This window comes from Cebus imitator, unplaced genomic scaffold (genome assembly GCF_001604975.1).
Source record: "Cebus imitator isolate Cc_AM_T3 unplaced genomic scaffold, Cebus_imitator-1.0 Scaffold668, whole genome shotgun sequence".
Classification (NCBI taxonomy): Eukaryota; Metazoa; Chordata; class Mammalia; order Primates; family Cebidae; genus Cebus; species Cebus imitator.
The window spans coordinates 430,373-444,634 of NW_016107983.1; the positions used below are offsets into that span (position 1 = coordinate 430,373).

The 14,262-nt window shown below is 50.6% G+C and overlaps 2 protein-coding genes across 6 annotated transcripts in view; one reads left to right on the plus strand and one right to left on the minus strand.

The window, feature by feature from the left end:
- Positions 1-14,262, plus strand: part of COL23A1 (collagen type XXIII alpha 1 chain) — a 356,236-nt gene that overhangs the window by 240,013 nt on the left and 101,961 nt on the right. The gene's annotated exons all lie outside the window — the stretch shown is intronic.
- On the minus strand, positions 7,927-8,355 carry LOC108295926 (cytochrome c oxidase subunit 6C-like). The gene has a single exon (XM_017518286.2). It carries the CDS (start codon positions 8,289-8,291, stop codon positions 8,064-8,066), a length of 228 nt encoding a protein of 75 aa, XP_017373775.1. The 5' UTR covers positions 8,292-8,355; the 3' UTR covers positions 7,927-8,063.

Consider the following 14,262-nt stretch of genomic DNA (forward strand, 5'->3'; position numbering starts at 1 on the left):
AGAGTGAGACTCTGTCTCAAAAAAAAAAAAAAAAAAAAGAATTGTAAGAACAATTGCTCTAAACACCTGCTGAGGTCATGGGGGTTCATCTCATCTCTTCCCTCCTCCCCCATTTTCATTCTTCAGCAGAGGTTCTCACCGCCTTGGCTGAACTCTATTTTAGTTTGTTAAATTTCTTTAATAGCATTTCCATCTTGCGAATTTCAAAGGTGGTCATTTTATCTGTCTTTTCTTTTAAGAGAGAAAAGATCCAGAGCACTCAGGTGTTTTGACAACTGTGCCATAGCTCTACAAACTTGATCTAATCACAGAACTGCCTGCAGCTTCTTGAAGTCTTATGCCCTCTTGGTGAGACCAGGACAGCGAGGAAGGGGCCCGCCTTACAGGTCCCGCCAGAGAACTGGGTAGAGAAGCCTGGGTGAAGGTGTCTAGCCTGTGCCTTTGTCCACTAGGGCTACCATAACAAAATCCCACAGACTGTGAGGTTTCAACAACAGAAAGTTATTTTCTCAAAGTTCTGGAGGCCGGATGTCCAAGACCAAGGTGTTGTTTGGGTTGATTTCTGGCGAGGCCTCTCTTCCCAGCTTGTAGGCAGCTGCTGTGTTCTCACCTTGCAGAGACGAGGAGCTCTGGCCACCCCTCTTCTTATAAGAGCAGCAGTCCTTTATGGTTAGGGCCCCACCTTATGACCTCATTTCACTTTAATTTAATTGCCTCCCTAATGGCCTTGTCTCCAAATATAGTCACAATGGGGACTAGAAGCTTCCACATATAAACTTAGGGGACACAATTAGTCCAAACAGCCTGAAACACAGAATGCAGCCCAGAGGCTGTACACCAAGAAATCAGCGCTATCCCCAGCAGGATCAAATCTGAGATCCCAGGATGACCCCAAATCTTGCCCCAGCCTGAGCTGCCACCTCGTGTCTCTCCCACACTCCAGACGCTGTTTTCTGTCTCATCCTGGCTGTTTCCATCAAGCTCCCAGTTCCCCGGGCAGAGGCCGCTGAGACAGGTCCCCAGCAAGGCTCGCTGAGTGACCAGTCACGCTGTGCACACGTTATTGCTCATCCAAAGGTTTGCTTCTACAAGGCGAGAAAATGTAGTTCCTGCTCCCTGCCCTAAGCTGCCAGGAACTGTGAGCACGGGAGGCTGAGCCTGCTCTCCCTCACTCCTCCTCTTGCTCTCTTTCTCCCCAACTAGATCTTTCTCTAGAGCCAGAAACCCCCCTGCCCACCTCAAGAGCCAGCCACAGCTGTACCTCATCCATCCGTTAGGACCCTCACACTGAGAGGCCCGCCTCCATGTGTCTGTTGCTGGGTGTGCGCGCTGTGCCACGCCACAGGGACAGTCAGTGGAGCTGCGAAGCATGGCTTTCCTGCTCAAGTGGCCCTGGGCTTTGGCCTTCTCGGGGTTGGCAGAATCTCCTGGCACCCCCAGGAGACCACCTCCGCTGGCCCTGTCCTTGATGTCGGGCAGGAAGTGGTCCCTCCTGGATGGGAAGATTCCAGCCTGGGACATGATTGTGGGATAGATAGCTGCTGTCAGACCATTCTGCCCCTCGGTTTGTTAAAAGTAAGGATCAGCACAGCTGGCCCCGGGTCAGAGAGAGAGACTTTCATGCTGCAGGGAAAGGCCCTTGGACAAGAAGCGGCCCAGCTTCAGTCAAGGCCAGAGGAGTGGGGTGGTCTGGCCACACACAGAGCCTAACAGGCTGATATGGCAGCAGGGCTGCTCAGGGTCTTGACAGCCTTGTTGCATTAACAGATGCCCCCCAGCAAAATTAATCACTCCTTCTTCAATGCTGTCATTGCAGCATATCATCACTTCCTCTGTGGCTCTTGGAACCCTGCATTATAATTATCTGGTGAGGAATCCCAGGTGAAGCCATGAGCTACCTGTGCCAGATTCCTCCCGAGCCCTCCCTCCCCATATCACTAAGTCCTGGCATCGTGCTGGGCCTACCCCCCTGTCTGTTCATCCAGCCTTGCTTCCTGACTGCCCTGCCCCAGACACCATGCTGGGTGCTGGAGTACCATGCCAGCCACTCCCCAACTTCATGCAGCCGCACAGCCAGCTTGCTCTGTACCAGGCACTATGGTGGGTGCTAGGACCCTAAGAGAGCTGTCAGAGGATAAGCTATTGATATCCAAGTGCCAAGGATAGAGATGGAGAAATAGACGCATGCTTCAGAGCCAAGTAGGGCTGGGAGCAAGAAGGAGCAGAGGGGCAGGACCAGGAGGGCGTCCTGGAGGAGGTAGCATGGGTGCTCAGTCTGAGGACTGAGTAGAAGCTGACTGTGTGGGAAAGTGCTCAGTGTAATTGTAGGCAGGGGAACAGCGTGGCACAGGCTTGGTGTCCATGGAAACAGCCAGCTTGCGTTATAACCTGATTGTAGGGTGCCTGGAGAGGAGGCACAGAGAGCCTGAAGACCTTGAGGGCCAGGAGACATGGTAGGAGCCGAGACCCTGGGTGAACATGCACTGGCCTCACAGGGGGTGGGAACTTTTCCCAAGTCCTACCCACCCTCTCCAGGCCTGGGAGGGAAAGAAGACCCCAGAGAGGTGCCAGAGGTCCCCCTCCAATCATAGGCCACTGCAGGGGGCAGCCTCCTCTAGATCACACCCACTAGTGGAGCTGAAGCTATGCAGACCTCCCCCGCCCCCACCCTGGCAAGGAGGAGCCTTCGGCCCAGGTTGGGGTTGGGGAAGCCAGGCAGGACTTGGTCTGTCATTCATTCATGCAGTCAACCATCAGGTATAGGGCTTAGTCTGTCATCCATTCACACAATCAACAATCAGGTGTAGGGCTTGGTCTGTCATTTCACGCAATCAACAATCGGTGTAGGGCTTGGTTCGTCATTCATTCATGCAAACAACAATCTGGTGTTGAGTCCATCTTCTTGGGGCTACCATACTACCACAGGGAGAGAGAAGATTTAAAAAAAATAAAATTGAAAGCCTCTCATTACATTGGATGGTGATAGTGCCATAGAAAGATGAAGCAGAGGAGGAGACAGGGGAGGCCAGCCATGGGGCGTGAGGGGTAGCCCCACCTAGTGGAGGCCTGGTAGGGACCAGCCACTTTTTTCTGCTGCCAAATCTATTGTGACTTTAATAAAGTGAGAAAGGAAGCCAGTCGCAGCGTCACCTGGGTTATCAACACCTGTGTGATTATCCTGGGCACCCGCCACAGTGAGCCTCTGCCTCCTGCTGGTCCTCATTGGCGGGGGGGGGGGGGGGGGGGGGGAAGATGTGACCCCTCCCCGGCCTCTGTCACATCTTTCAGCTCCTGTTCACCCCTCCCAGCTGCCTGTGCCCCTGTTATTTCTCTGGTCCCAACTCATTGTTGGTTTTTACCTTGGGGAAAAAAAAAAAAAGAATCTAAGCATGGAAACCTCTTAATACAAACCAGATGAGGGGCTGATAAAAATGTTTTTCCCGCATCAATCACCCGAGTCCTTGCTGTGCTGAGAATTTGGTAAGCCCTCGTCGGCTCTACCAAGAATCTCTTCTAGACTGCCTGGCAAGACGCAGGAAAACAATGCTGCCTTCTGTGTGTTTAGCAGAGCACCTTTTCACAGGCATTCACCCCACTCCTGCTTGGGTCCAGGTGGGGTCTGGGGGTTGGCCTGTGCTGCTGTGCCAGTAGGGGGGTGGTGGCGATGCTGACCTTCTGCAGTGGGGTGAGATGCAGCCCTTTGCATCCCCCTCCCTGCCGGGGAGTTGGCCTGGGCTCTGTGCAGAGCGTAGCTGGGCCTCAGATGGAAGGGCTGAGGAAGGGCTGGATTCGGACCAGGTGGAGTGCAGGACCCAGTGGAAGTCCCTCCCTAAATCAGACTTAGGAAGATGGGAGCCATTGGGCACCCATGGGGGCCTGGCCCTGGGAAGGGGCCCAGCAGACCCCTTTCCCCTCCTGAGGCAGAATGCTCTACAGCCAGGCAGGGAGCTCAGCCCAGAAGCCAGGTAGTCAATGGCATGAGGCACTTTGTAAGCTGGGAAGCTGCTGTGATGGTGTACCTGCTGGCCCAGCCAGGTTTGGAGTCCTGAGGCCACACACCCAGCCCTGACTGCCGAGGGAGGCAGCCATGAACACAGAAAAGGGCCAGGATGCAGTGTGACAGGGCTGCAGTGGAGGTGGGGGACACAGGGCGGGGCCTTGACCCCGCCAGGGGCAGTTTAGGGTGCCAATCTGCCTAAGATGTCCCCTCCTCAGTAAGAAAAATAGGCATTAGCAATGGGGGCAAAGAAGGGTTCTTTTCAGCAAAATAAGAAGAAAGCAGGTGATAAGAGCTGAGAGTCACGCCGGGTGCATGGGAACACAGAGGTCCCTGTGGAATGCGGAGCTGCTGGGAAGAGCTTGCCCAGGCCCTGGCCTGCAGGTGAGGGGGCCAAGGCAAGGCCACTGGGGAGGACAGCATCCGTGCAGCTGGAAAGGGGTTGGATGGAAATGGGTGGGGGTAAGGTCACAGGGCAGCAGCAAGCCCACAGAGACCCCTGAGGGGTACCGCTGGGGCTGGGAGGCCTGAATTCAGGACGGGGGAGGATGATCAAAGTTCCGGACCACTCCTCTAAGCTTCTAGAACTATGCTGGCCTATATGGCAGTCACTACTCCATGTGCCTATTTAAAGTTGTTTTTTATTTTTTTTAATTGAGATTATAACAACATAAAATTCACCATTCAAAGTGTACGACTCATTGGTATTTAGTATAGTCACAGACTGTGCAGCCGTTACCACTGTCTGATTCCAGAAAGTTTCCATCAACCCAAAGAGAAGCCCATGCCCCTCCCCTAGCCCCAGCCCCTGGCAACCCCGCATCTACTTTCTGTCTCTGGATTTGCCTGTTCGGGACATTTCCTGTGAGTGGAACTACACACTGCGTGGCTTTTTTCACCTAGCACATGTTCAAGGTTCATTTGTGGCTATTTTAATTTAAAAAGTTAAATGGAATATAAAATCCATTTATATCCAGTCCTTCGGTCACATTGGTCACATTTCAGGTGCTCCACAGCCACCTGGGCTTTTAGTTTCCATGAGGATTGCTCAGCGGACGTTTCCATCCATGCAGAAAGGTCTCGGGCCAGCACGGCTCCTGGCACCTCAGTGCATGGTGAGGACGGGGAGGGGGAGGAGGCGGCCTCGAGCAGGGCCACCAGACCCTGCTGGGCCTCACCCTGCTCACCAGATGGCCATGGACTCATGGTCCCCTTTTCAGATCACAGGAGAATATAAGGAAACCCACCAATGATTTTTGCTATTTCACAACCTCAGGAAAATCTTTGCCTTGTTGAGGGATCAGCCTCCCTGGCCAGCCCAACACTGGGCCGCTTGGATTTCCGCTGGAGCTTTATCAGCCCAGTGTGAGGCTGGTGTCTATCTGCAGCCTTCAGAGGCTCTGAGGGGCCGCTGCGTATGACTCTGATTAATCATGATGGAAAAACAAGTTAGCTGTTGCTACATAAACACAGCTTGGGACACATGATTTTTTCAGGGGGAAGGAAAAAAATGAAAAAGGCTTTTGTGTAATTTCATCATCTATAGGCAACCATTATTAGCATTCTTGTTGATAGCCTTCAAGAGTCAGATTTTTGGGAAGTAAGTTAGGGGACACATATAGAAACATTCATATATGTATATTAAAATACATGTACATATGTGTGTGTAACTTTAAAAGATCAATTCATGGCTGGGCTTGGTGGCTCATGCCTGTAATCCCAGCACTTTGGGAGGCCGAGGCAGGTGGATCACCTGAGGTCAGGAGTTTGAGACCAACCTGGCCAACATGGTGAAAGCCCGGCTCTACTGCAAATAAAAAAAAAAAAAAAAATTAAGTGGATGTGGTGGCAGGCACCTGTAATCCCAGCTACTAGGGAGGCTGAGGCAGGAGAATTGCTCGAACCCGGGAGGCGGATGTTGCAGTGAGCCAAGATGGCACCATTGCACTCCAGCCTGGGCAACAGAACAAAGCTCCATCTCAAAAAAAAATAAAAAAAGTAAAAAATAAATAAGTAGATCAATTTAAACCCACAGCTTTTCTTTCATTCCTGACAATTTACAACAATCTTTATAAAGAGAAATTTGGGAACTCTCTGGAGGCACTGGGCATACAGTCAGCCCTCTGTATCAATAGGTTCTCTGTCTCTGGGTTCCAATCAACTGTCAGTCAAACATAATAGGAAAAAATGGGTAGTTGTATCTGTATCAAACACGTACAGACCTTTTTTTCTTGCTGTTATCCCTAAACAACTGTGTAAAATGCAGTGTAACAATGGTTTACATAGCATTTGCATTGATTAGGTATCATAATCTAGAGGTAATTTGAAGCATATGGGAGGATGTGTGTCGGTTATGTGCAAATATGACATCATCTTCTATAAGGTACTTGAGTATCCATGGATTTTGGTATCTTTTGAGGGTGCTGGAACCAATTCCCCACAGATGCCAAGGGATGACCATACTTACATTACTACATAATAAAACCAGTTTCTACATGTTCACTTCTTTTCTAAAAGTTCAAGTGATGTGCACAATGTAAAACTAGCAATAGACAGCTGACTTGGACTTTTGGAGAAGAGAGAAATTCGGGTCGAGAATGCTTTTTTAAAAAACATTTTAGGCTGAGCGTGGTGGCTCACGTTTGTAATCCCAGCACTTTGAGAGGCCAAGGTGGGTGGGTCACGAGGTCACGAAATCAAGACCATCCTGGCCAATGTACTGAAACCCTGTCTCTACCAAAAATACAAAAATTAGCTGGGTGTGGTGGCATGAGCCTGTAGTCCCAGCTACTCAAGAGGCTCAGGCAGGAGAACTGCTTGAACCCAGAAGTCGGAGGTTGCAGTGAGCCAAGATCATGCCACTGCACTGCAGCGTGGGCAACAGAGCAAGACTCCATCTCAAAATAAAATGTGTGTGTGTGTGTGTGTGTGTGTGTGTGTGTGTGTGTGTGTATAAAATGGAAAAATTCAGATGTTTGCACAAGCAGAATAGTGTAATGAACTCCCATGCATGGACCCCACATCCAGCTTCAAGAAATTCCAGCTGTATCTCATCGACGCCCCCTTCCCCTTCATTTCTCTGATTTATGACTTAGTTGTCTTTCTTCTAAAAAGCCTATAGCTGGATTTTGGGTTCTATCCAATCAACAGTCTTTGCCTTTTTACTGACAAGCTCATGGCTTCAGCTTGTCCCTGGATTTTCTAGGCTTCTTCGTTAATCCTTTTTATAAATAAAACTGTTATCCATCTGAGCATCAGTCACAGGACTGCTCCCTTGTGTCTGCGGCTCTCCCCTCCACTCAGTTCCCATCCTGTCAGCCTCTCTTTCTCTTCTGGATCTTAGCTAATTGATGGGAGTGGAGGTGGGGAACAGTCTTTGCTTTGGAATCTGACCACCCTTTGATCCACTTGTGTCTTAAACCATGTGCTGGTCCTGCGTGTTTCCTTCCCATGTGGTCTTTATGTGGCTGACTTCTAGGGCCTTCTGTGTTTGAGAATGTGTTGGTCATGCCCTCACACTTGGATGACAGCTGACTGGATGTAAAATTCAGGGTGCAAAGTTCAGTACTTAAAACTTCAGTGCTCACTTCAGTACTCAAAACTGTGCCTTCTCCCCTGTGGCCTTACAGTCGGCGTGGCTGTCTGAAAGTGTGGTTCTGTTCGAGTCTTGCTCCTTCGTCATGTTCTCTGCTCTCTGGGGACTTTTAGGCATCTCTCTATCTCTGATAGTCCTCAGTTGCACTTGAATGTGTTGCAATATGGATTTTTTCTTCTATTTGGAATTCTATGGGCCTTTTCAATCTGGGATCCTTCATCTTTCTTTAATTCTAGAAATCAATCTGTATTATTTCCCTCCATCATTATCCTTTCCTCCTGTAGGTGTTTTGTCAGTCTGTGTACTAAATTGTAATAAAGCTGATTTTTTTTTCTTTTTTATTTGTTAATTGTTTATTCATCAAGAGAAACTATTTCTTAGCCCACATATTCATTTGTCATAGTTCAGGAACCCGAGTCAGTGACAAACTTCTAGGTAATTCAACCTGAAGAAATTCTTTCTATTCCAAGATCACTTTATACTACGAAAGATACCAGCCTTCTTCATCTCCTCAAAATCTTTCTCGGGACTGTAATTTTTGTAGAAATCTGCATATGCCTTCTTTTTTGGTTCAGCCACACCAAACTTATAGAGAGCTGCAACCCCCAGGGATACCAGGAATGCTCCAACCATATGAATTCGCAGACGCCTGGCCAGAAGGCCACGCATCTGAGGTTTTACCAAAACTTCAGAAGCCATGGTAGTTACTGTCCTTGATACGTACGCCAACCTCAACACCAACGTCCTTTCAGACTGATGGAAAAATGGTTGATTTCTTATTTAATAAAAATAATAGGAAAACAGGGAACCTGTTTCCTATGAACAGGGTTGAGAATCCTTGGCATATCACAAGCCATCTTCCTTTTGTTAAATAAATTAATTGTTCCTGAAAGGCTGCCCTGTCTGAGCTTTATGTATGGATCTTCTCTTCCCTACTCCTCTGAGCCCAGCATGGTAGGTCCTGCTTTGCAGATCAGGGTTTTCCGGCATAGGGTGGACAAGGCCTGTCCAAGGTCACACAGCTAGACTTGGGGCAATGATGGGGTTTGCACTTCGGTCCTCCTGACTCCACTGTCAAACCTCTTTATTTTTATTTATTGAGACAGAGTCTTGCTCTGTCACCCAGGCTGGAGTGCAGTGATGCGGTCTTGGTTCACTGCAGTCTCTGCCTCCCGGGTTCAAGCGATTGTCGTGCCTCAGCCTCCTGAGTAGCTGGGATTACAGGCACTTGCCACCAAGCCCAGCAAAAAAAATTTTTTTTTTTTTGTATTTTTAGTAGAGATGGGGTTTTGCTGCATTGGCCACGCTGGTCGCGAACTCTTGACCTCAAGTGATCCACTTACCTCAGCCTCCCAAAGCACTGGGATTACAGGCGTGAGTCACCTCAGCTGGCCTTAAGGCTCTTTAATTGTCAGGGGACTCCTGAGGGGGAAGTGCTTCAATTCCTTTGCTGAACCACTTCTGCAGAGGGCTGGTGAGCGTGGCTGCAGTTCCGACATGGCCCATGATGGAGGAATGTTTGCACTTAGGACAGTGTCTCCCACCTGACGCTCCAGCAGGTCTGGGATGGAGACTGCCCTCTGGCCAGTGACAGCTGGTTACAGCTCACTATGTGGAATCGATAGCACCAAGATGGTGACCTGGCATCCTTCTCAGGCCACAACACCCCTCCTGCATTTATCATCCTGAGTCTGTTTGCTCCATGTCTTCACCCACCTGGTCTTCACTCATACAAAGGTAGCCTCAGGCTGGCAGGGGCAGTCTGGGCAGTGCCTCGAAGGCTCCCTTGATACCTGCCAGTGTCCTGGACAGAAGCACAGGCTGCTGCTCTGGGTTGAGTGATGCCCCATTTCCCACATCCCACCGGCCGGAGCATCTGAGGCTCTGCTGGGTTTGGCAGTTTCACTTCATCCAGAGTAAGACGCAAATGCAATCAGACCCGAAGTTTAATTTTGGGGATGTGGCACTTCCTATGCCTATTCTATGCCAGGTGCAGCTAGTTATGCAGGGCGTACTTGTAACTGCACCCGTGGTGAATGGGGCATGTCACATGTGTCACACTTTCTGTCCCGTGCATGGACGTGAGACCCCTGAACAGCCCCAGGGACACCACAAAGCAGGTGTTGTTAACAAATATTGACAGGGCACCTACTGTGTGGTCGGCTCAGAGCTGGGCACTGAGGAGATGGTAACACAACAAACAGCGATTCCCCCACCCCATGGAGCTTACGCTGGGGTTGGAGGAAACAGGCCATACATGAGGGTTTAACAGGTCCAAAGGTTGGCATGTTATGAAAAAAGGTAGGCAGGTGAGGGAAGTCTCGAGTGCCAGGTGCGGGTGAAGGTGGCAGTTTTCTAAGAGAAGGTGGCAGGTGAGCAAAGGCGTGATGGAACTGAGGGGCTCGCCAGGTGGCAGTCTGGAGGAAGACAGTCTCCAGAAACAGGAACAGCCAGGGGACGGGTCCTGAGGTGGGTGGGGTGCCAGCTGCTTCAGGGGCAGCAGAGGCTACTGTGGCTGAAATGGGGGTGAGGGAGAGGGATGGGAGACGAGGTCAGAGACAAAGATGAGGTCAGGGATGAGGTCAGGGACAAGAAGCCCAGGTCCACCAGCAGACCGGGGCAGCCTGTGGGCAGGCAGGCCACACCTGAGACCCTGTGCTGGCTCCCCAGCCTCACCCATCCAGAGCCCAGATCAAAGCCCAAGGCAGAGCCATTCGTGGAAAACATCTGTCTCTCCACACTTGTCATGTTTACTTAGAGATTTTGAAGACAACAACTTCACTGAGGTACCCCTTTGCTCACATCAGAAGAGCCGGGCTAGGCAGGCCCTTCCTTCTGTGCTCTTGGGTGCCCAATTGGAGCAGGAGTCCAGGAGACAGAACACCGAAGTGCATTCTGCACGGAGGTCTCAACTCAGGGAGGCTGAAGGAAGTGTTGACCACCCTGTCTTGGGTTCCCCAGCCAAGGTTCTTATTCTCCTTGGAAAGACCTGACAGAGGTCAGGCTTGGTGGTAGGCACCTGTGGTCCCAGCTAGTCGGGAAGCTGAGGTGGGAGGATCACTTGAGCCCAGAAGTTCAAAGCTGAAGTGAGCTCATCGCACCCCTGTAATCCAGCTTGGGTGACAGAGACTCTGTCTCAATAATTTTTTTTTTAAAAAGACCCAGTGGGGCAGACACTGGACAGGGAGTGGGGGATGCAGCTGGGCCCTGCTCCACCGTCAGGAGCCATGTCCCCAAAGGTCAGCCCAATTGTCTCAGCTCAAGGGACTCAGTTTCCCCATATTCAGAATGGAGGAAATAGAGCTGGTGGGTATGGTTGGGGTGAGGTCTAAACCAGGTGATCTCTGCCTGGCAGGACAGCCACCCCTGCGGAGTCTGACCTTGAACCCAGACTCCCACCTCAGTGCCCTGAGCCCGTGAACATCAGCCTTGCTGCCTGGCCTCACACTTCACTCTTGCAAAGAGAACAACAGCATGGCTTTCTGGATGGAAAGTGGGAGTAATCACTTTAGAAAAACCAGGCCTTGCCCCTGCCCACCTCCATTCCGGTGACCAGACTCCTCACTGCCCCTGGGAGGGCTGAGGACTGGAAGCCCCAGTTTGCCATCAGCCAAACAAATGCAGAGCCTTGGTGGGCATTCCCTGTATCCCCCGGGACCATCAGCTTCTCCTGAGAGAACCTGAGGCCACTCCCTACCTCTGCAGCAGCCCCTGGATTTCCGAAAGATCCCCAGATGATTTGCATGCACGAGGGATTTGAGAAGCTCTGACCAAAAGGAGCAGCCCCCACTGTGGGCTTCAGATCCTTCGAGACCGGATTGTAGCTGGAGTCATATGGAGCTGGGCTCTTCAGCCTCTGGGGCAAAAGAAGAAGTGAATGTTAATTGCCAAAAAGACCAGCCTTTATTTCCCTCTGTACCACTCCCACCCTGGAGACACCAGCAAAGCTGTTCTGACACATGCTCCTTGGAAGATTGCTTTTCTTATGTGAGCACATTTTTTGGTGAGGCTTTGCTGGTCAGAGAGGTGTCCTTGTTCTCAGCCAGATGCATCCCTGCATCAAGCTCCCTGCCTAGGAACTTTCATAGGTGCCTTCCTCATGAGAACTCTGTGAGGAGGGGTATGATGCCCATCTCATGGGCATGTGAGATGCCCAAGGTCAAACAGCTTAGAGATAGGCAACACCAGAATTTATCTCCCTAACCCACTCATTCATTCATCATTGACCCCCTCATCCATCTACTCATATCTTCAGCCCCAACAGCCACCCCCCACCACCCATCCCACCACCTAATCATAAGTGATTGTTGCAGAATCACATTTTAGGTGGGATTTTTATTCTTGCATAAGGCATACATTTTACATGTTCCAGATCACTCCTGAAAATCCCTCAGGCTACCCGTAAAACACAAGAACGCTTCATCTGTCAGCCCAACAGAGTCAGTGTTTGCTCCAGTGCTGGGGAAAAGCAGCTAGAGCTGACATTCAGGAGTATTTGAGTTCAAGAAAGTCCTCATCACCAAACTCCAGAACCCACCTGGGGGCTCCCATGCCACACAAGGCCATGGGAACTGAGGCCTGTTGAGGGGCCGGTGGATTCATGTTCCCCAGCTCACATTTACTCCAGTGCATAAAGGAACATCCTCAGCGCTTTCATCATTTTTCTCTTATTTTCCCCCACACATGCCGGCTGGCTGTGGGTCAGTGAGACTGAATCTCCACTGCACAGCCAATAATGGGCTCATTCCCACATCCCACACCATCCCCTCATGGCCTCAGCTGCCTGCTTGTCAGTGCAGGATCTCAGGCTGTAATAACAAAGAGTACAATGCCTTGAACAAGGGAGGTGATTTTCCTGCTCTGCTCTGAGGCTTGAGGATCTCAGTTCAGGAGTCTTAGTGCAGAGAGACAGAGTATTGGACAGGGCAGGTCCAGAGAAAGTTTTCAGGATGGCAGAGGCTTGAGAAACACACACCCTATAAAGATAATTCTGGAAACTGTGGTCGTGGCTTTGCCTGTCCACCTCTTAGGAGCTTTTGTGCAGGGTGGTTGGGTTTGTTCTGTATGGCCCCAAAGCCCCAGACTAGTGCTGAGTGGACCTCAGGCAATGGGTTTTATTTCAGTGGAGGAAGAGCTTTCTAATAGGCAGAGCTATCCAAAGACAGCATGAATCTGTCTTTGAGACTTTGAGATAGTGAGCTCCCAGTCAGGGGAAGTATTCAAGTGGAGGACACATGAGCATTCCTCTGGAGGCAGGGAAGGAATTCCTGCCTAAAGCAGGAGCTGTGAATTCATGACCCATAGGCTCATGCAGCCCTGAGCTTCTGTTTCCAAGCCCTAAGACGTGTTGTTGGTAGAGACAAGGCTCAGCCCCCATCTCTGGCCTTTGTTCAGCTCTCTGTCATAGTCTCATCAGGTGTAAACGTAACTGAGACAGATTCCTGTTAAGCCAGATGGGGAAAGTGGCAGAGGATTCTTCTTATGTGGGCACTTGGTCCCCTCTCTTCTGACGCCCTGGATCTGCATGTCCTCAGCTGGTCTCTGTTCCCCGGGAGCCCCCTAACCAAATCATCTGGAGCTTAAATACATGGTTCCCACCAAACAAGCCAACTTCTCTACCTGGTGTTGGCCAGCGACCCAGGAGCAACCCCAGTTCTTGGGGAAGCAACCTGCTGCACTGCTGTCATTAAGGGGCTTCCAGGATGAGGGCACCAGTGCCCCAGCTTGCACCTGAGCCACAGCACCGTGCTCTTTGTGGGAAGTTAGTCCTTGCTGTGAGTCGTATGGGCTGTGGGAGAGGGGTTAGTGCCTGCTGCCCCTGGGGCATTGTTCTATGGGCTTGATCAGCCTTTGCTATCTCACTGTGCCGTCTGTACTTGCTGAGATCAGGCTCTGAGACTGACACCGTCCCTCTCTGGCCAGCCTGGTTCTGGGTCTGTCTGTGCCATCTGTGCTCTCTGCTTGGGTCCCTGGCAGGGCTCAAGGGACTTTCAGAAGCACCTGACTCTGATACCAAAAAGTCATGGCTAACAGCATGGACCCTGGAGTTAGACTGCCTGGGTCAGTTCCGCTGCCCATACTCTCAAGATATGTGGTCCCGAGTATAACATCTCGGTTTCTCAGCTTTCTCTAATATGGGGATAACAGTGGCTGCCACTTCATGGAGCTGTCGGGAGCCTGGGTGAAGTGATACATGCAAAACACAGTGCCTGGCATGAGGTAACTGCTCCCTAAATGTCAGGGGTTATAATTCAACAATATTAATAAAAATATATAACCAAATAGGTTGTATAATATAATCATAAAATATAATAATGATTAAAATTATTATCATCATTATTTTGACTCCTCCATGACCCCCATGAGCTTGTTTCCATCACCAGATGCTAATGGTGGACAGCGAGTGATGCTTTTGTGCCAAGAAGATAGGGGGTTTTGCGGAGCAGCCTGTCTCTAGGCACAGAGGAAGCTTGCAATCCTGGATGGCAGGGAAAACAACGGCTCCTGAGTGTCCCTCACCTCCTACTCCCTCTACGGCGCCTCTCCTAGTCCGGCAGAGCCCACCCACCCCCAGAATGGGAAGTCTGGCTCTGGAAGGATGTGACCCCCAGGCCCGCACTCCACCGCCTCTCTCTGCCTTTCCACCCACTCTAGATGTGTGGAGAGCCTG

Bases quoted from the DNA above. Each gene is read 5' to 3' on its own strand.
- LOC108295926 (XM_017518286.2), bottom strand. From the start codon at position 8,291: ATGGCTTCTGAAGTTTTGGTAAAACCTCAGATGCGTGGCCTTCTGGCC.